The following is a 22013-nucleotide window of genomic DNA, read 5'->3' as shown; positions in this document are numbered from 1 at the left end:
AAATGGAAGTTCAAAATTAGGTAACCACAAAATCAATTTACTTGCAACATCAACTTTTAACCTGTCAAAGGCTGCTTGACAACTTTCATCCCACTTCCATAGCTCGTCTTTTTTGAGCAAATCTGTGAGATGTCACCTTCTTCGAGTATCCCTCAATGAACTTTCTATAGTAGTTCGCCAAACCCAAAAAAGATCACAACTTAGCCACTTTGCATGGTGCTTGCCAATCCGTGATTGCTTGCACTTTTCTGTTGTCCATCTTCACAAGGCCTTTGCAAATCACATGCCCCAAGAACTTAATTTCCCGCTAGGCAAACTTACACTTTTCTTTCTTTACATACAACTGATGTTCTCATAACCAAGTGAACAGCATCCAAAGGTGGGTTAAGTGATCCTCTAAGGACTCACTATAGAATATAATGTCATCCAAATATACGACAACAAACCAACCGACATAATCATGGAATACATCATTCATAAGATTACAGAATGTAACCGAGGCATTAGTTAACTCAAACGGCATTTCTAGAAACTCAAAAGGCCAATACCTCGTAACACATGTAATCTTTAACTCATCCTCTTCAGCCACTCTAACTTGCCAATACCCAGCACGTAAATACAATTTAGTGAAGTGGCCTTGCATAACTGATCAAATAGGTCTGCCACCAAAATGACTTGTTCTTTATAGTCACTTTGTTGAGAGCCTGATAATCAACACACATGCGCAAGCTTCCATATTGTTTCTTCTGGAAAAGCACTAGGGTACCATAAGGGACCTTATATGGTTGAACCAATCTAGCATCCAATAAGTCCGTCAATTGCCTTCGCAATTCCGTGAGCTCCATTAGAGACATTCTGTAGGGTGCCTTCGCTAGAGGCTTAGCACCCGAAACCAACTCTATTTTGTGATCGGCGGCACACCGAGGAGGAAGAGACTTTGGTAGCTACGGAGGCATCACATCCTCAAATTCCCTCAACACAACAACCACTTCATACGACACTTCTACCAACAGATCAGGTTTGATTTCCACTAAGGCAGCAAGGTAAGTCTCTGCACCCTTTTTCAAACCATTGTGCACTTGAATGGCTGAGAGTGTCTCCGTCTTCCTCTTTGTGCCCTTGCCTTTGTCTGGCCTACAGAAACCAGTAAGGCTTGTCTTCATCCGAAATAAGTAATTTACCCAAATATGGCATCAAAGCCACATTTGCATTCACAAAGAAATCATTTCCTAAGATGACATCGAAATCATCCAAGGGAACCACCATCAAGTTAATCCGTCCAATCCAATCTCCCACTGTGATCTATACTTTAGAAGCCATTCCTTGTACCGATTGAGCCATTGAGTTTACCACCTTGATTCGACTAGTACTTTGGGTAACTTGCAACCCAAGGGTCTATACAACCTTTTCCGACAAGTTATGCATGGCACCAGTGTCTACCATTGCCGCAATGTTAGTACCCCCTAATGTCACCTTGATGTACATTAAACCCGTCAAAGGGGCTTTGTCCACATGAATTGCAAGGGATTCACCCTAGTCGGCCCCTCAGAATCCGACTCCCCATTGTTATCTTCTGCTACCATAGCATTAAGTTTCTCACGCTTGGGACAACCCTTGGCTCTATGGGATCCATCACAAATGAAACACCCTTTATTAAATTTCCCACAACTGTTCTGAGAAGATTCTCCTTTCTGCTAGTACTTGGAACTATCTTTACCCTTCTTGAAACCAGACTTCTTCTCCCCAACCTTCTCTTTCCCTTTCTTCTTGGATTTGCTGGTTTTTGACATGAGTTCCTTACTCAACTTGTAGTCAAGCAACCCATCTGCCACAGCCATGGCAGAAAGCAAATCTTTGACACCAAGTCTTCAAAGTTCCAATTGGGCCCAATTTTGCAACCCAAACATAAAGTTGAAAAGCTTATATTCCTCAGACATGTTCTTGATGTCGAGCATCAACGAACTGAATTCTTTCACATATTCCCTCACTAATCCAGAATGCTTCAACCGTTTCAAGGCGTCTCTTGCAACCCAAGATGTGTTGCAAGGAAGAAATTGTTCTTTCATTTCCTTCTTAAAAGTCTCCCATGTTAAGATCTCTGGTCGAGCATCATCTCCGACACGTATACACCACCAGAGTTTAGCAACACCAGAAAGGTACATGCTTATGATGGTAACCTTCTCCCCTTATTGCACATGAGCAGCCTTAAAGTATTGCTCCATGTCTCACAAAAAAATTTCAAGTTCCCTAGCACTTCGAGTACCACCGAAAGCCTTAGGGTCAGGAACTTTGATTTTCGAAGGGTTCTCACCATAATTCGTATGCCCACAAACAACCTTCTTCACAAGGGAGAGTTCGTCAATAACTTCCTGCAATTTGTCTTTCCAAGCATCCGAGATGGTAAGCATATCAACCATCACTTCCTTGAATTGATCTGCCATCGAGGCCTCAAAGGCAAGAAACCAGAAGCCACGACATCTAATTGATCCGTTAGCGAGCGATTCTCGTCAGTAAGTTCACCCACGAGATTCTCCAACCGCGTCACTCTTTCCTTTAAAGCATCCATACCGACACTATTAGAGCAAAACCTGACTCTGATACCAATTGTTACAGGATCAATTTTCGAGTTAAATTTTCAACTTGCAATGGCACTAAGTTATAGCACTTAGTCTCAGCTAAACATGCCTGAATTACTCACAATGAGGTTTGTAAACAAAAAAGCATACACAAACACATTATAGGAACCATTCCCAACCTTTGTTACCAACAGATAATATAAGGATACAAGAGCATTCGTACAAACTACACCCTCTGCCTAAAACTCTCAATACCTTAGCATTTTAAAGGCATTTACAAATCAGTTGTGAGCAGTTGACACCCCCAACTGCTAGGGTAATTCAAACTAACAAAGCTGCTGCAAAAAATAACTTTTGGTAACCACCAGGACTGCCTCAGACCAGTCCTTAATTTCAGCCTTCTTTGTCATGGCTCCTTGCAAGCATTACTGCCAATAACCGCCATGTATGTCAGCCTTGCATCATGCCAACATAACTGCCAGGAACTGCCATCCATGTCAGCCTTCGAACCCTCCTAAGTTTGACCCACGAATTTGTGAGTCTTGGTCTGCCACTAAGTGTCAAGCCCACTAATCTGTCTGACCCAACAAGCCCGTGCTGCCAGCAGCATTCGGCTTAAGTCTAGCCTTGCATTTGCCCACATGAAACATCACTTGTCTTTAAGTCTTGTGGCATTGCCACTACCACATTGTTACCTTGACTTAGGCATGCCTCCTTCATGCCTGACTTGGACGGTTGACATAGGTGCAAGGTGCCATCGCATGCCAACTTAAGTGTCCAAGTCCTAAGGTGCTAACAGTAGGATACATCGTGGATGGGAAGTTCAAACAAAATTATGCCATTAATAGAACTATATCAATTGTTTTGACAACTTGGAAGAGAGAACACACACAAATGTTGTACTCAGATGCAGATTTTGAATTAAAATGAGGTTCAACTTAATTGAGGTGGTAAGAGTTCCTTCCTCAAACTCATGTATGCCTACCCACCTCATCAATGTGAATACCAGGCATGGATATTGACAAGAGGCCGCCAGAATATAGCAACTCCAACTAGTTACTCTAAAATAAATAAGGTGGTAACTAACTTGACTTCACACGACTGGAAAAGGAAGTAAAGCAAACCTATGGCTATTTGATATATGAAATTGGAGATGGTGGGGACTAGTGTTTTCCTGAGAACAAAAGAAGACATAGCAATTGAGCAAGGATCAAACATTTCACTAAGAAAGGGAGGTACAGTTACTTTTAGGCCAAGCTGCACAAACCTCCCTTTGTACAGCTCTTTTCAAAAGAAAGAAAGATTTAGTCAATGGAATACTCTTAACAGCACAGAAAGATTTAGTCAATGGAATACTCTTAACAGCACAGAAGCATGAGGTGTCTTGTCAATTCCCCAGATATTCATATCTCTTCTTCTCATTTTGTATCTGTTGAAATGTTGGGCTTTTATTCAAAAGGCTATAATTGCCATGGAATAACCACTGTAATGGTCCCTACAGGGAAAGCAATAAAGCATGAAGTGGGGAATTGATTCCAGTCAAAAAGCTCTCAAGTCAACATAATCAACTTGTAATCTAAAAAATAAGACGAAAGAAATTTTAACATCCCATGCTTTTTACAACTAACTGACCTAAAAAGTCCACCATAACATCAGACAAAAGTTCCTCAATATTGAACTTACCAGGAAAAGGATACAGTCCTAGCCATGAATTTGGTGGTAACAGAGATTGGACATTCTCAAATGGGTGTGCAGAGGCTTTCCGCTCCAAAATTTCACGAAAAGCTTCAATATTGAAAAATCAAATAAGAAATTGATACCGATAATGATTAGACTATGTAGAGAGTGGAAAAACTACGGGTGCTCTAACTATGCTTTGTTACCTTTCTTGAACTTGGGGCTAATCTTTTGCAAGAGTCCAATAAGGGTGGCTGATTCAGAAGCAGCTTTACTTGGCCTTGGGTCAAGGACATTTCCCGTACTTGAGTTAACATAAAACATTTTTGTGGTTCCCGTAATACAAAATTTATTTCCCTCCAATGTTATTACATCCAGATAAATCAAATCCCCAACAAGCCTGAAGGCAACATAAAGAATATGCATTATGTAATGTATAGTACTTCGCAGAAAAAGCCATAATTTTCTCTACAAAGTTATAAAGAGTTCCCATAGCACAAGAAAACTAACCGCCTATAGCTTGGAGGAGGATTTAATGAAGAGAACACTATACTCTCAACACATTTGATCTCTTCAGAAGGTGATGACAACAAATTAGTAAGTGAACCAGTCTCATCCTCCATGAAACCCAAACTATCCAGCTCTGGGACCTCAGTTTTCGCAGAATCTAGTTCATAGGAAAATTCAAGAGTCAAGGTTATTGTGACTCTCCTCCAAAATGTATTTCAGCGCTCAGATGTAGAGAATAAGGAAATAAATATAAAAGGAAGGAAATAAAGCCATAAAAATCCAAAACCTCCTGAATTTGCAGGTGTACTTTTGCCTGTCTCATGCTGTAAAGCAAGAGATGTTGATAATGACGAATGCAGTGTGGAAAGAGAGAGCAGTTCTCTTGTGCGGTGAACATGAGCCCTGATTGATCTATCATCGTATAATGCTGCAACAGATATTTCTGATTTAGAGCCCACAAATCAAAACTACTAGCAAAATATATACATATAGGGTATCTCAATTTGCACCTCACTTTTTGCTTCCTGCAACCATTATGTGTATATAAATTACCTAACACACCGTGTTTGGATGCAAGAAGAAAAATAGTGAGTGTGAAAAAGTATTCATCGTGTTGCACATATCACTTGCAAAGCCAACCAAACAATGTAGCACCAACATACCAGCAACCATCTCCAAGAAGCAATCACCAGTTGTAATGTCAGCTACCTCAGAGATTTCATTATAATCTTCTAGTTGATGAACTGAACCATCCTTTGTGTGCAGTAATAAATCATAGCAAGTGAAGAAACAGGTCTCTGGAGCATCAAGTAGGAACTGTCTCACGTCCATAACAGAATCTCCAGGGCTTAACTGTGAGTAAAAAATCAATTAGGAAACTCCTAAACATTGTCAAGAGTATGATCTTTCAAAAAAATGCAACCTTGAGCCCAAGATGAAAATAACTAATGGACAAGGAAAAATGAAAGGTAAAGTTATTCAGTTACAACTACAAACAGAAAGTAAGGCAGCCAACAAGTTAATGAACTCAATGTAGTAGTCTCATTCTGCAAGCAATTAAACAGAGGGTTAAAACATTAGAAATGGAGCATTAAATGCAGTTAGCTCACTTGCAGCTCAAGCTTCTCGCCACCTTGTGTTTTGACAGAAACAGGATAAAGATGAATTTCACCTGCATCCCCAGAAAGATTTTCCATATTAGTATAACGTTAAGAAGCTAAAAAGGCAATTCAATAAACTCTGATCAATAGGCTTGAACTAAAAAGTTAAAATAATCAAGAGATAATTAGGATAACCTTTTGTCAACTTGAGACGGGCTAAGTTTATCTAAAAGTAATATGAAAAAGAAAATTAGGATGACTAGTTGTTACAAATGGAAATCTAGTCAAAACAGAAGGACTGCTTTACACCTACCATTTCAGCAAGCATATAAATCTTTAAATTCAAACCAGCTAAACCTCTTCTTTTTTGAATGACTACAAATTGTTGGATTTCCTTGATGATGCATGATAAAAATAAAATAAAATAGGGAAAAATAATGTATAGGCAAGAAAAAAACTTGAAAATGGGTAGCACACCCATGTTTAACTGAAAATTAGATTCAATCACAAAATCTCATGTGAAAAATAAGATTCAGTCAAGCTCTCCAACTGTACCAGTGACACCCTCAAATGAACCAGTCATGTGCATTATGTACTAGTCAAACAATCAACCGTCACGTATTAAAAGGGTGACATTTTGTAGAAACTAGTAATACATTCACCACATTTGACTGGTGCATTAGCAAATATCCTAAATCACATTTTTCATGTGATATTTCATGACTAAACTCCACTTCCAGAAAATCATGGGTCTAAAATCCCATTTTCAACTTTCGTGCCAAAACATTAATGCTCCCTAAAAGATAAGTGAGACTGCTAAAAGAAGGAATTTACAGAAACTGTACCTGATACACAAAGACAATATCAAAATGATTAAAAATCCATTTCCTGTAAGAACAGGTAGCAAGGCACAAACACATAGATAGTTAAACAGTGAAGCATGCCAGGATGCATGCTATAGAAAGGCACACCAAAAGTGGCCCACCTTCCTCACACAAGAAGGCTCTTTTTGGCTTGGCATTAGAAAGCACCTTGTTTGAAGCTCAAGTGCACCACTTTAGTATGAACACTATATCTGGGTTTTTTTGTTTTTTTTTTTTTTTTGGATAAGTATTGTTTTACATTCAAATTAGTGTATTGTCTTTAAATTATTTCAAATACAAACCAAGCTAAGCCTTTTGTCCCAATCAAGTGTAGGTAGCTAAATTAATCCCTTTTCGTCATGTAGCTCTTGTAAGGGCTATATGCTCAATTAAACAAATTTACATCCAAATTATACAAACCAAACCAAACTAAGCCTAAGTCCTATCAAATGGGGTCAGCTTACAACCAAATTATATCAAAAACTATTTTACAAAAATGTCAAATCAATCACTCATATTAGGGGTGAGCGTCATGTCGTGTCATTTCAAATTTGTGTTAGAATATTTCAACATTAAGCCAACCCCTTTATTATTTTGTGTCATCATGTCGTGTTATTTTCAGTTCATGTCGTAGTAATGTGTCATGTCAAAAAAATGTACTCTTTGCTCAAAATATCAAGTGTGAAAAAATTAAAATTTTTCTTCACAAGTTAAATTTAATGAAATTATTCTCTACTGAATAAATAAATTAAAAAAAAAATCATAACATTATTTTATTTCAACTCAATTTTATTTTCTTAATTTATAAAAATTATATTTTATTATTATATTTTTTTACTAGGTTAACTACATAATAGTAGACAAAATACATTATCTTCAATTAAAAATTATATCAACCTTAAAATCCTATTTTACATACTTTCCAGTAAGTTGGATGGAGTTAAGGGATTCAAAAATGTCATGGCACCCTTTAGTGGAAATAATATTAAAAAATGCAATTAATTTTCATTAAACTGATAATCTGTCTCAACTTCGTGTTATGTAGGTTTGACACTGAATTGATTCATTTAATATTCGTGTTATCGAGTCGTGTCATATATACATGTTTGTGTCAAAAAATAGTCAACCCTAACCCACTTACTTTGTGTACAGTTCGAGTTGTGTTATCATGTTGGGTCAAATATCCCCACCCTTAACACATACTGGCATATGTAAGAATATATATGTGAAAATAATTAATAATGTGAGATAACATAATCTAATTAGCACTTAAGTAATTAACCACTAACCACATACATACACCAATGGGGTGGAAGTATGAATAGTTCATCAGATTACTGAAACTGGCATATTTATTCCATTTGTCTAACATGGTGTTGCAACCCATAAGAACGTCAAGGAAAAACAGATTTAGAGAAGAGAACCTTGGAAATTCATTCATTTTTTCAAACTGGGGCCATTTGGGGAGCTTCAATGCTCCAGTAACCCTCTAGTCAAGTTCCATTTTATATACTCCTTTTGCTTATATCCGATTCAGTTTTATATACATTTTAGTGGTCATGGATATTTCAGCAATCTTCAAAGTTTTTTACTTAACGAGTTTTAGCGATTGGCCATAGGTCTTTAATATGATTTTTAGTTAGTTTACATAGGCTTTCTAAAAGAATGTTCCATAACATAGCGAGTACGTAAAATTTGACATATTCAGCGATCTTGCAATTAAGTGCATTTGATAACTGTAACACTTAATCACCCAGCACTTATAAATGAAAGCTAAATCAAAGGTCTATTACTTATAAGTAAAAAAAACACTATTTGTTAATGCTAAATACGCTACAGCCATGTTTGGATTACAGGAATGGGAATCTTGTTCCATATTTCCTCCATTCCATCGTTTAGTATGGAGATTACCCAAGCCTGAGGGAATCCCATTCCCACATGACTCCATAGGAATCTCATATTCCTAACCTAACTTGTTAACAACAACAAAAAAGAAAGAAAGAAAGGCCCACATTATTTTTTTTAAGTAAGATGGTCCCACAATATTTAATATCTTATAATTATCATTTAAGATTCATGACACCATTGCAAACACTTGAATAGGTTGACATAGAAATCACATTAATGGTAATGGAACTCATAGAGATTTTGATTCCGCGCATTCCGTTACTACCCTACAAACCTAAGTAGATTGTAGTTCTCAATTTTAATCTTAAATGACAAGTTACATTAAAATTCCAAATTTTCAAAATTCAATACAAATATTTCAACATGAAAATTCAATATTAAAAACTTTTACTGCTTGATTTTCAGTTTTATCAAATAGCCCTTAAGACAAAAGGTCTTGGTTTTCTAAGTTGTTATTGTACAACCTAAGATATCTTTTACTCCTTTAAATCAAATAGAGATCAATTCGGGAATTTCAAAAATTTGTGAAGCTCTCATCAAATCGCCAATGCACAATTTCAACCATAGGTATGAAATCTAAGAAAATAATAAGTGACACATGACTTTCGTTCTTCTCTTTCTTCTTCTTCTCCTACATTTGGACTCTATTAGCTGATAGAGCCAAACCAATAAATGGATTTCATCAGAGAGAGAAAATCTCTAAACAGAGATACAAGAGCTCTAAGCTCTGAAATACAATTCCAAATTCCATCAAACTGAATCATAGAAGAGCTTAACCACCTATTTATAGAATAAAAGACATAACTAACTCCTATGGTACTAAAACATAACAAACATACTAATTCTACCTACATCATTAGCCTCTAAACTGTTCACCAGGAAATGGAAAGGGAAAAACCCTCAAAAAGAGCTTCCATAACATTTCTTTTTTACCCTTGTCCTATATCACATAGCTTGCTTGCTTAAGTACTAATAATTTTTTTATTAATAAAGCAACTCATTAAAAGGAGCAAGGGGGCAAAACACACACGCATATGATGATTGCACATTATCAAAAACAAAACCAACCATGAACTCTAATCTCATCTCTCCCAGAAAAATCCAAAAGTGAACCTTTAAATATCAAGGGTATCCCTTTTTTCCAAAAAAACACAATAGTGTATTACATGCTTAGTTGCTACTTATGATCGTTCTGGTTTTTATTATTGTTGGGTCTGGAATTTCGACTTGAATCTTCTTGTCAATTTATGCATACATGCTTGAACACATATACAAGTATCCATGAGTGCAAGTGTGCAAGCATAAGCATGTACATACCTATGTACACATATACAAATATATATATGAACAAATGTAGGTGTCCACTTGTGCATGTATGCATGCACATGAGCACAAACTAGCACTTATAGATAGGTAGATGCATGTACCATATAGGCACTTCATTAGGCATGCCTTTTGCACCTTCAAGCATTTAAATTGAATGGCAAGGTACAAAAAAATGATGACGAAGTTTATTCAATATAGAAATGAAAATCTATGAATCTGCACGTTTTACATATATATGTATGCATATATATGTATATGCAATTATGCATTCCTATAAAGTCACAACTATTCCTTATAAATACTAGACTATCAAATAATGCAATTTTAAGACACAAGCCTTCATTGCTTTCCAACTTAGTGCAGCAATTCCAAACAGTCCATAAAGCAATGTATCATTTTTAGGAATTCCAACTAGGTCAAAACTCCTTGTCTGTCTAGCAAGCCAACAAATCTGGAAAAACTTCATTGGATTTGATACTTGGTGCTTATTTTATTAATTTATACGTAATTTCAATCTTCTAGTCAACCGAGCAGTAAAAGTGAAAAAAATAATAACACGAAGATCACAACCAAAATAGTATGCTCATAAGCATAATAGATTGATTAGTTGCTATGATACAGATAAAAGAACATCCAAAAACTAACATCACCTTGCTTAGCCTGATTCTCTGAATTTGCATTTTCCAACGGCTTAGCCTCTGTCTCCGTGCTAGCTGATTCACTAAAAGGCATGTTCCCATTAGCATTGGCTTTGGATGACTCTGCAGAACTCACGTTATCTTTCAAAGGAACAGAAGAATTGGCTGGTTCCACAGCATTCGTAGTATTATGAGACCCCCTTCGATTCTTCCCCTTGTTCGATTTTCCGGCCATTTCTACTTCTTATTACTAAAAATATGACCATAAAATGACATAAGTATAACATTTGAATTTCAAGCAAAATTATAAGCTCATAACCAGCATAGTGAAAAACACATTCAAAACAAAGTGAACATAGTCCTTTTTCTCTTTCAGATTAAATCAAAAAAAATATGGCACAAGAAAAATGCAAAACACGTGTAAATTACCTGTAGCTTCAAACTCATAATTGCTATATATACAACAAGACCTAAAAAAAACTAAACAAAGTTCTAAGCTCATAAGCGGCATCATGAAAGACACATTCAAAACAAAGTGAACCAATTCCCTTTCCTCTTTCAGATTAAACCAAACAAATAAGACACGCAAAAACACGTGTAAATTACCTGTATTTCCAAACTCATAATCGCTATATATATATAACGAGACCTAAAATACCTAAACAAATGAAAGAAAAGTAAACTTGAAATCTCCATCGTCTCCATACGGGAAAAAAAAAAAAAAAACCAATAACACGTGAAGGCTCCGTTTGTTTCAAAGTATTTTACATAAAAAAAATATTTTTCTTATAAATTGATTTTATAGAGAAAAAATATTTTTGTTTTGTTTTCGGCATATAAATATTTTATTGCCTAAAAGAGAAATTTCAATTCAATAAAGGGTCATTTATGATATTTACGACCTTTTAGTGAGCTAATTGTGTAAAAGATTTTACGTCGAAACAAATGGAGCCGAAGTGATTTAGCAAATAAACCAGCATCAAAAAAAAAATTTGCAAATAGAATCAAACCATCAATGAGTTATAATCAACAAAGCATCCGTACATAGCAAAAAAGGCACATAAAACATTGCAGATAAGCACAAATACATGTATCTATGTGCGTGTATAAACATGAAAGCATTTGATGAATTTGAACAATGAAGAGAAAGATAACAGAGTGGTATTACCAGTAAGCAAAAAGCTCCAATCGCAGCTCAACTGTATGATTAAAGGAGAAACAGAGATATACGATACATACGTATATAGATATAGATACGTATACGTATATATGTGTATATGATTGTATATAGATAAAGATGATTTAGAGAGAGAAAGTAGAGAGAGAGGCTGAGGTTTTGAGGAGAGGAAGAGCAGAAGAGAAATGGCTGGGACGGCGGAGCTCGGGCCCTGTATTTGATTGTGCTCTTTTGTAGAGAGAGAGAGAGAGAGAGAGAGAGAGAGAGATGAGCTAAACCTTGCTGGGCTTGGGCCTTTTCTTGGAGCTGAGATAGTATGCTTAGCTCGATGTTGCACGCGTTACATGCCCTAGAAGCACACGAGTTGAGACCTTTAATAGGGAGTTTTGCTAGTGGGTTCATGTGGATGTTTGAAAAATTTATGCACTTCCCTTTTTTGGATAGCCACGTGTAAAAAATAGGGTGTTCTGCTTAGCTTTTTTGTATTTCATTCAGGAAGACTATTTTAAATAAATTTTTAATTTTTTATAAAAAAAAAAATATGTAGAGGAAATAACTTGACAATTTATAATAATTTTTTAAGTTTTTTATGATAAACCTAGCTTCTCAAAGGAAACTGGAGTGATATTAGTTTTGTTTGATTACCACTCATGTGACTATTTATGGGCCAATTGTTAGTGAATCAATCATGTCATGTTTTTAAACTTGATTTTATAATAATCATCAAAAGGGGGAATACAATTTTCACTTCCAAGGAATATGAAACAATTATATTTTTCAAAAAATATTTGTACCCAAGAAAAAAAAATTACAAAAAAATGAGGTTCGAAGCAAATAATTTGTAAACAAATAAAAGAAAAGAAATTGCAAACAGGAGGAATCCACCATTGCAAAAGGATGGAATCCCCAACAACACCCTTATTGTCTTCCTCTACTCGCTATAATCCCCACCCTTAATGTTGCTACCATGGCACCCATTCCTCCCTTAGTAGACCTATCCATAACCTCTTCTTTACTGTGGTAACACCCCAACCTTTTCATTACACCCCAAGGGAAACCAACAATGAAGAGCCATTAAAGACTTTCACAGAGACCATACCCATAGTTCAAAGGGAATGAACTTACTAGCCTTTCTGCCCCCCGTAAAAAGGATCAAGATATGGCCAAAAAGCTGGAGATTCTCGTTTAGAAACAAGTGTAGGCCTGTAGCGTGCCCTTCACCAAAAAAGAAATGTTTTTCTTGGCGAAGCGAGGAAGCATAGTTGCTCGCCTCTCCATAGCCCGAATTAGGAACGACAGCTGTTCCAAGGCTTTTATGTCACCATTCAAGCCTTATTTAAGTAGGAGAATGAGGTTCAAACAAGAGACTTCAGGTCTAGCCTAAGAGGAGTAGAAGACCCTGGTTTCAATGCACGTGTGAAAGGAAACTCTATTTAGCCAACAAGCATAGGCAGAAATCCCCCCGAGGAAGGCAATCACTATATGATGCTATCTCTCCCCTTTCCGGAAATACATCAACAACTACAAGTGCTTGCTAGCTTTCTACTAATGGTGGGGCCAGCCGGTCATCCACCTTCGATGGCGCCAAAGTCAAATCTAAATCAACGTTCTCCACATCTGGAATGAGTTGACCAAGCACCAACTCAAAATTGAGCCCTGATGGTTTTAACTGCATTTTCCCACCACCAACTCTCTTTTCCAACCCCCTTCGCCCAATCTTAGCCCTTCTACTCCCCTCCCATACCAACCCCAATTCCCCTTACCATAGCATTGTAACAACCCTAACCCTCTTATGGTGGGCAAATAGAGGAGGTGTGAGGATGGATAATAGGGCACTCTTTTTGTAAGTAAAAATCAAAACCATTTCAATCAATATATAGTAAGTTTTTCCTGTGAATTTTATATATTCAACAACCATTAATTTCTTTTTCTTCTCATAATTTTTGTGTGTTTAATAGAAAGTTTTTTAATAATAAATGAGAGAGACGATAACCAAATTAGATGAATGTATAGTCTGATATATAGTGACGGAAGATAATGGGTTTGTTAATGAAAATAGATAACTATATTTTCAGTTGTGTTTGAGAAAAGCATAAAAAAAATATATTTATATATTATGTTGAATCTGAGCTAAGAAAGGAAAATCATAGAAGAATAAATGATGCTTGACAAAAGAAGTATAAAAAGCAAATAGAACCTTAAAGAGAAAAAAAAATAATATAAAACTAGATCATGACATTATTATGAGAGATGAGGGAAAATAGAGAGACTGAATGTGAAAGAAAGGGATTAAAAATAGAAAGGTGAGATTTGTAATTTGGTTAAAAAGGGTAAAAATATCAAATTGTATAATACATATGGCACAATAAAATTGTCTTAGAATTATCCCTACCCAAAGGAAGAAGTCAATTAACATTTATAATTGTAGTGTCCCAAGCCTTAAAGCCGATTTGAGGCCACTTATATGAACATCCTGATACGTTTTTGGACCCTTAATATGTTAGATTTTGCTTTGATGATTGTGATCGAATCAATGTAAATTCACGTTTAGCATATACCTTCTTTAATATTCGAGTTTTGGGTGTAAGGACGAAAAATAGAAGTATAGAAGCCCCTCTATAGAAATCAAACTTGGGTAGGTGTGGTTGCACATGTAGTGGGGTTGTCTCACACGTGTGGATTGGTGCATAAGAAGTTGGTATTATTGGTAACAGAGTGATCAATAGCATTGAAGAGCGATCGATCACCATACTTGAATTTCATATAGTGTAAAAATAGAATGTTGCGATCAAATGGGGATCGATCCAACTCGAGGCGATCAATTGCATATGTTGGTGTGATTGACTGCTCTATTTGTATTATTGGGATAGTTTTTCAACAAAATGCTTCGATCGCTTGGCGATCAATCTCTTTGGAGCAATCAATCGGTTTGAGGGCTTCATTTATTTCTCCTTTCCTCTTTTGTTCCCACTTTTCTTCTCTCATTTTTCTCTTCTCTCTCAAACTCTTTTTTCTCTCTCTTTGTAAATTTTTTACATTTAACATACAAATCCTCCAGTCTAACCCACTTAGAGTGCAAGTTGATAAAAAAAAATATGAGTATTAAAGTTGTAGAGTGTGTCGAGGGCTTTGATCTTACTGGACCTGATCACTATTTGGAGCATTTTGGATTTTCAAGTTTCTTTCTTCTCTTCTTTAATTTGAGGTAAAGATTTCTTTAATTTTTCTTAATATGATTTTATAGATGGATAAGTGGTATTTTATTACATAAATTTTATGAATTTTGTAGAGATTTTAAAGCATGTATTTGAAATGTCCCGATTTTATAATCTAACTTGAAACCCACTTGTATGGATGCCTGACACACTTGTGGGCTTGTAAATGGACGAGTGATGTTGTTATTATCTTGTTTACTCCTTTTTGGTACTTTGCATATTGTTGGGAGTTATTATTTACACTTCGAACTATTCTAGGAAAACAGAGTGATAATCTATTTTGGGCATGATCGCACCTGCAGTATATGTATTGCACCCACAACTAAGCCGCAACCAATACACACCTTCTGGTCCTTAGACCTTGAGAAATTGCATAGCCAGCGATAGACCACAATAGAGGCTCGCGATTTGCATGGTCGCACCCACGATATGCATGTCGCGACCACGAGTTGGGTTCGCTCCCGCGATAGCGCTTGCGACCAATACCACCTTCTAATACTTTTGTTTGTGTGTAGTTCTGCGCTGGCAAAGAGTTAAGTCTTGCTGGTGACTGTGTATTTTGCACCCATGATCAAGACCATCACTCTCGCGGTTTGTTCTCTATAAAAATATAGCAGTGCACGAAAATATCACTTTTAATCCAACTTTCTACTCTCTCTCTCTCTCTTTCTCTTGCACGCACGCGCGCAATTTTGACCTAGTTTTAAGAGCTTCAACCTTGGTTTTGAGGCATCTAAGCTTGGATTTGATCTCCATCTCTTTCTCGGGTATTGTAGAGCTTGGTGGGAGCATCATTTTAATCTCGTCCAATAGTTGATCATGTTCATTGTTGCTTCTATCTTCTCCGCTTCTCTTTAAGAGATAGGTTTCTATTTCATTGACTCTATATGAGTTTATTAGTATATTTGTGTTAGTTTCAATATAAAATCTATATATTGATGTTATGGTTGTTGTTGATTTGGAAAGAGCATGTGTTTTTAGGTTAGGGTTTGGTGACTTGGGCGGGTTTTCACTATTGTTATTTATCAAATCTATTTTTATTATAACAAATTGTATTTGGATACCTACTTTGGGGAAAGCCCGAAATTAAGGAGTTGTTTGGGATGACCTAAATAAGTGTATTTTTTGTCGTTTTACGAAAAGATGTGCAGAAAAGTAGAGAAGTGATGTGATGGAAAAAAGATAAAAAGATAGATTATTTAAAGTATGCCAAACTTGGCCTAAATATGGAAACCCTCTAGACTTGTGAATTTGGGAATTTAGAAAATATTGGTTGATGTATTGAGAAAGATGATGTACTTGGTTGTTGTTGGCTATTGTCATTTCATATCTTTTGAGATATTACTAAGTATGGGTGAGCATGGTCCGGATTGGACCGGATTGGGTGTAAAACTAGGACCAATCCATTATTTACGGTTCCTAAAAAATTGGAACCAATCCAATCCGTTTAAATCATGGAACCAATCCGAACCAATCCATTTAAACACGGATTGGATCGGTTTAGGAACACGGATTCACATAATTAAATAACAAAAAAATGAATATATAACACTTTAATTTCATAAAAACATAAACATAGCGCTCTATTAGTTCCACAATAGCAACATGTCTTTCTATAATAGCGACATACTGTTCTAGAATTTAAACAACCATAAGAAAATTGGTTTCATCATAAGTATTTAAACCATTACAAATTAAAACTAAAAACTAACAAACAAAAGTTATAAAAGAAGGTATTATGCGGATTTAGGTTTGAGTTTAGGTTTTATATGGAATAAGAGAAGATACTATGGGGAGGATGTATAATAAAAATATAGACTACTTGTATACGGTTCGGATCGGTTCCAATCCGGAACCGTGGGGTTCAATCCGGAACCAATCCGTGGACTACGGATTTTTAATTGTTCAATCCGGAACTGAACCACGAATTCAAAAAACCAATCCAAACCCATCGGATTGGACTGGACTGAATCGGATTATGGATTTCACGGATTCCTTGCTCAGCCCTAATACTAAGAATGAAAACCCCGTTGTTGAATAATGATGCACAGAGCATGTGTTTGTAAGTGTAGACACCGCATTTTTGACCGTCCTCAAGATTTGGACGTCATCGTTTGAACACTCAATGATCATCCATGCTCGTGTTCGTTTTGAGTTCTCGAAGGTCTCGACTGCGCGTCTTGCCTTAAGATCTCTTAACTTGTCTGTTTTGTGCTTGGTTATAGACCAAGGACTTGTAGTTTTACTTCTGAGGGAAGAGGGTGGCTTGTTGGCCATCCCCACAACCCATCGGCCATTTGTGGTGGCCGATCGGCACTCCTTTTGGTCAATCGGCCATATCTTTTGGCCGAGACCTTTCCACCTGCTTTTGCAGATATTTTTGTGCCAGTTGTGACAGCTGGTGAGCACATATTTCATCCTCCATACACGTGTATGGAGGGATTGATTCAAGTCCTTAGCTTGTTCAACAAGCTTAGGAATTTAATTTTTATAAGAAGGGAGACCTCTCTCCCTTTCCAGAGATTCTGAAAAATTGATATAGAAGTTATATATCACCCTCTCTCTATATTTACCCTTGTTTGTGCTCAAAAGTGTAATTTCTTCACACTTTTGCACTAAAGCACCTACTAGAACACCATACTCTTGTTGCTGAGGTACTTGAGGATTTTGTTTGAACTCTAAGATTGGTTTTTAACGCAGAAAGTTGCTAGAGTTATCTCTTTGAAGTGGTTCTACAAGGGTGAGTCACTAACCTCCTTTTAAGTTTTGTGTTCATTGCTTACTTAGCCTTATTTGCATGCTTATTTTGGCTTAACTCTTGACTGTGAAAAGCTTCATTTTCATGTGTTTGAAATGATTGTTTGAGGTCTTGTTGGTGTTGGGGGTGATCTACCCCCTTAAGTGCCTTGTTTTGCCTTGTTTTGGGCCACCCCTTTAGGCTTTTGTTTTTGTCTTTGCATGACCTTTCTACCACTGAATTCCAAAGGAATTTTAGTGGTGGAAAGAGTATTTTGAGGCCTTAAATAGGAGAGGGTCATTCCCTCTCCTTATGTCTTATATGCTTGTATTGATAGCTCATAAAAATAACATGTTTGTTAAGCTTGTTTTGGCTCCATCTTAGCATGTATTAGACCTTATTTTAGCATGATATACCTCTTTCTAAGGTTGGTTTGATAGCCTCCTGCATGCACCATGCACTTGTAGAGCAATCCTCTTTATTGCCTTAACATGCATCATGCCTTTGATCATCATTCTAGCATGATTTTGGCTCAACTCTAAGAAGCTTTTAGTCTTGTTTTAGCATGCTTAAGCTTTGATTTATGTTGTTTTAGTCATACATGCATTGCTTTGTATAGCCATGGTTCAATCTAGCTCACTAGTTTTGTGTGTTGAGTCCATTAGCATGCATTACTTGGACTATTTTCATGATTTGGCATCATTTGAAATGTGATTTCAGTACATGTAGTGTGATCATACACTTGCATTTGTCACTCTTTCAATGCTTTAAGGAGTTGGTTCTTTATGCCTTAAAAATGAGCGATTGCGTATGTCATTTTGCCTAAGCTTGTAAGCTGCCATATCAGTGTGTATTTGGTCTCATTTTGCCATGATATAACTCTAATTTTTGTTTTTGAAGTCACTTCATGCTTGGTTTTGATAGGTGTAGTGTAATACTCCTTATTAGCCTTGTGAGTTTATGCCTCATGTCCTTCATACTAGCATGTTTTAGCCTTGGTTCATGCATGTTTTAGTCTCATTTGGGCATGCTCTAGGACTGTTTCAGATTGCATTGGCCATATGCTTCATGTATTGCATAGCTATAGTGCAAGTGCCTATGCCAATTTCGAGCTTTGAGCCTTCTAGCATGCCATGCTTTTGTCGTTTGAATGATTTGGCATCATTTCATACCTGATTTCAGAGCACTTAGTGTTGTCACACTTCCATGTTTGTCACTCCTTGCTCATGCTTGAGAGTTGTTATCTTCATACCTTGTTTGTGAACCAAAGTGTATGCATGTTTGTATATGCTTCGTACTTCATTTTCATAGCATTTTGGCCATTGTTTTGGACCCTCTTAGGTCTGTCCATATGCGGTTTAAGTCCACTAAGTGTTACATTACATGGTCCTTGCCATTGCATTGTTGTTTGCATATTGTTGCATGACATTATTATTTTCATGTTGTTGATGTTTAGCATGTTGATTAGATAGCATGTTGTTGCATGCTTGATATATAGCATGCTGTTGCATGCTTGTTCCATTGTATTGTTGTTGCATGCTTGAGTTGCATTGCATGGTGCTTGCATGCTCATGTTGCATCACATTGTTTGCATGTCATTAGCTTTGTTAAGTTATACATGCATTGCATTGTGTTTGGATAGGGTATTAGTCCAAACACGAGAAACGAGGGGCGTTTCATACTTGAAGTGATGAAACGTGCCTCAATTCTCGGTCGCTGACCCTCTTGATGATGCATGATAGAGGTTAAGGCATTTTTGTGTCTTTTGTGCATTCTTGTGATATTGATTTGTGCAACTCGGCCTCTTTGGCCATCATGCATTGGAATGCGTGATTGATGGCTCGAGAGCCGAGCACTACACACCTTTGAGCCTTAGACATGATAAGGGGTGTAGTTGCACACACATTTTCTTGCAAATACATTGACATGCCTCTATTTGTGCCCTGTTACGGCAAGAATGAGAGTTTGCAAGAAGGAATGGTCGATCAGCTATACACAGTGTGCGATAGCCTCAAAATTGGTCGATGACCTTTATCCTTTGGCCGATGGCCATACCACTTTGCCGATGACCTCTTAGCATGTCCATGAGGTGAATCAGAAGTGTTTTGGAGATTGGCACAATTTTCAGAAGTCTAAAACAGTGCAAACAGAGGCAACTTGAGGCATGGCAACGGATTTCCGAGCGAGGCGATCGAGCATGCGTCTTCGAACTCTTTGAACTGAGCTGAGGCTTTGTAATTTGTAATTAGCTATACTTGTTAGTTAGCTTTTGAATTTGTAATTAAACTAGCTAATTTGTTAATTAGTTAGCATGTTGTAATAATTAGCTTAGTGTTAGCTAGTTATTCAATTTGATTATGTAATAATTAGTCTAATTAGATTATTAGATTAGTTAGACTAGCTTAGTGTACTCATTTGGACCCTCCGTCGAGACGAATTTTGTAATAAGTGTTCATGAGTGTGTGAATGTCTTCCAACCCCATGTCTTTCTCCCTTTTACTTAACTGCTTACGATGGTTAGTTCTAGGTCATATTTTGATTAGCATCCTTATGCTTGCATGTTTGCATTCATCCATCTATCTTGCATGCACCGGGCTCGGCGCATCATACAAACCGCATTGTATTTCAATACATTCACTTGAATACGTGTTCAACGGCATGTTATCAAGTTGCATTTTATATGCCATCTTAGAATAGCCGAGCCTATCTTTAGTTACATTTTGCATGTGTTGCATTAGCCATTTTTTTTAACAGAAACTAGAATTATGCATGATTTCTAATTAGTTGTTGTTTTGGCTCGGAGTACACTGTAAGTGTTTATGTTTTAGCATCTTGCATGTGTGTAAGTGTTGCCATGTTTAGCATGATTGCCATGAGGCTAACTGCTTAAATGTTCAACTACATGAATGCCGGTGGATGAAGGTTAAAATCATTTTGTTTTCTAAGCCCACTTGAGGGTGACAAAATCCACGTCTTAGCCTACTTGCGAGTAGCACCTTCAAACTATTTTCAAACAAACAAACATGAGATGTTTTGTTCCAATTTAGGCGATCTAGTCTATACTTGTATGTTGTGCGCATCACGTAGTAAGGTTAGCTAATAAACCGGAATAAGAACACATGTGTTTTCAAAAACAACATATCATGTTAGTAAAGGCCGATCCTTTGATCGGGCAAGCGGGGGTGCTCATTGCATGACCTTCCCCTCTCGTATCCAAGTTCCCGAGCCGAGGCAACTTTGGTGATGACGGACAAGTGGCCTTATGCACGAGTCAGGGTTTCTTAAATTTTCCAAAATAAAATATTTAGGTGGCGACTCTGTATCTGGCAAAACAGTCTATGTTTGGCACTTCTTTATTAAAATCAGTTTTCCAAAATGATTTGCCGGATTTGGACTCTTTGGTGATTTATCAATCTTGCATTGCACTTTGCAAGATTAGATTCAGAACCGTGACATTGAGTCCGAACTGTAGTAGCTAATAAACAAAACGATTTCGTGCCCTCGCGCACGGAGCCGGGACGTTCGGGCGGTCTACAGCAAGAAATTATTATTATTATTATTGCATTGATATTAATAAAACAACATGGTTTTAATTAAGTGGTTAGGTGAATCCAGGTCATGTATGGTTGAGGTGATGATTGGTTAATTTGGCTTTATAGTCCATGGTGAAAGACCGAAAACCCGCGCAGTTAGGTGCCAAGGTCTTCTAGTTAGTAACCGACAAATTTGGTGGCTTAGGTGACGCTTGGCGATGGTCACTAACAGAATGTAACTTCATATAGTGCACTAGTTTTAGGTGGTGCTTAGCGATGACCACTGACAGATACATGGGGCTTGGGAGGATTCATTGGGTCGTAGTGTTAATGTTGGAAAATGGTGGTTTAATCAAAACATTTTAAACACGTTATATTTGTATAGCATCATGATCATCTATACTTGTGGATTTGTATTAGGTTATGAAATGTTCTTTACTGGACTATATGTTCACCCTATATGGCTGAAATCTTTTCAGGTGTTAATGACGTGCCTCGATTTTGAGGTGATTCGTCGAAATGTGTGCTTGAGCTTGAGGAGCCTTTTGATGTTCAGGCCTAAGGCCTTTATTTTATTTAGGCCATAAGCCATTTTTGGTTAAGGGTAGAACCCTTTTTGTTTTGTCATGTAAGCCCTAAGGCAACTTCACTGCACACATAACTCTAATAGCTTGATTTGCATACTATATATTCATTTCACCTGGAATCTGAATATAGGATGCATGTGGATGATGTTAATTAAGCATATACGAA

The 22013-nt window shown here is 36.9% G+C and overlaps 1 protein-coding gene across 2 annotated transcripts in view; it reads right to left on the bottom strand.

Annotated features, from left to right (window-relative positions):
* Positions 1-12127, bottom strand: part of NOXY38 (tetratricopeptide repeat (TPR)-containing protein) — a 44198-nt gene extending 32071 nt beyond the window's left edge. Inside the window, exons 1-8 of one of the 2 annotated variants that reach the window (XM_082916006.1) lie at positions 11767-12127; positions 10611-10848; positions 5873-5934; positions 5426-5615; positions 5050-5190; positions 4764-4920; positions 4460-4653; positions 4260-4361 (exon numbers count right to left, since the gene is read on the bottom strand). In XM_082916006.1, the coding sequence (XP_082772132.1) occupies positions 4260-4361; positions 4460-4653; positions 4764-4920; positions 5050-5190; positions 5426-5615; positions 5873-5934; positions 10611-10833 (1069 nt within the window). In that variant the 5' untranslated portion in view covers positions 10834-10848; positions 11767-12127. The remainder of the gene's footprint in view (positions 1-4259; positions 4362-4459; positions 4654-4763; positions 4921-5049; positions 5191-5425; positions 5616-5872; positions 5935-10610; positions 10849-11766) is intronic. The other variant, XM_082916007.1, reaches the window with a different exon arrangement.
* Positions 12128-22013: the final 9886 nt, after the last annotated feature.

The sequence above is a fragment of the Camellia sinensis genome, chromosome 2, assembly GCF_055761805.1.
Source record: "Camellia sinensis isolate YWXY chromosome 2, ASM5576180v1, whole genome shotgun sequence".
Lineage (NCBI taxonomy): Eukaryota > Viridiplantae > Streptophyta > Magnoliopsida > Ericales > Theaceae > Camellia > Camellia sinensis.
Note: the sequence above shows the minus strand (reverse complement) of the source record. Positions and strands in the feature narration are given on the sequence as shown.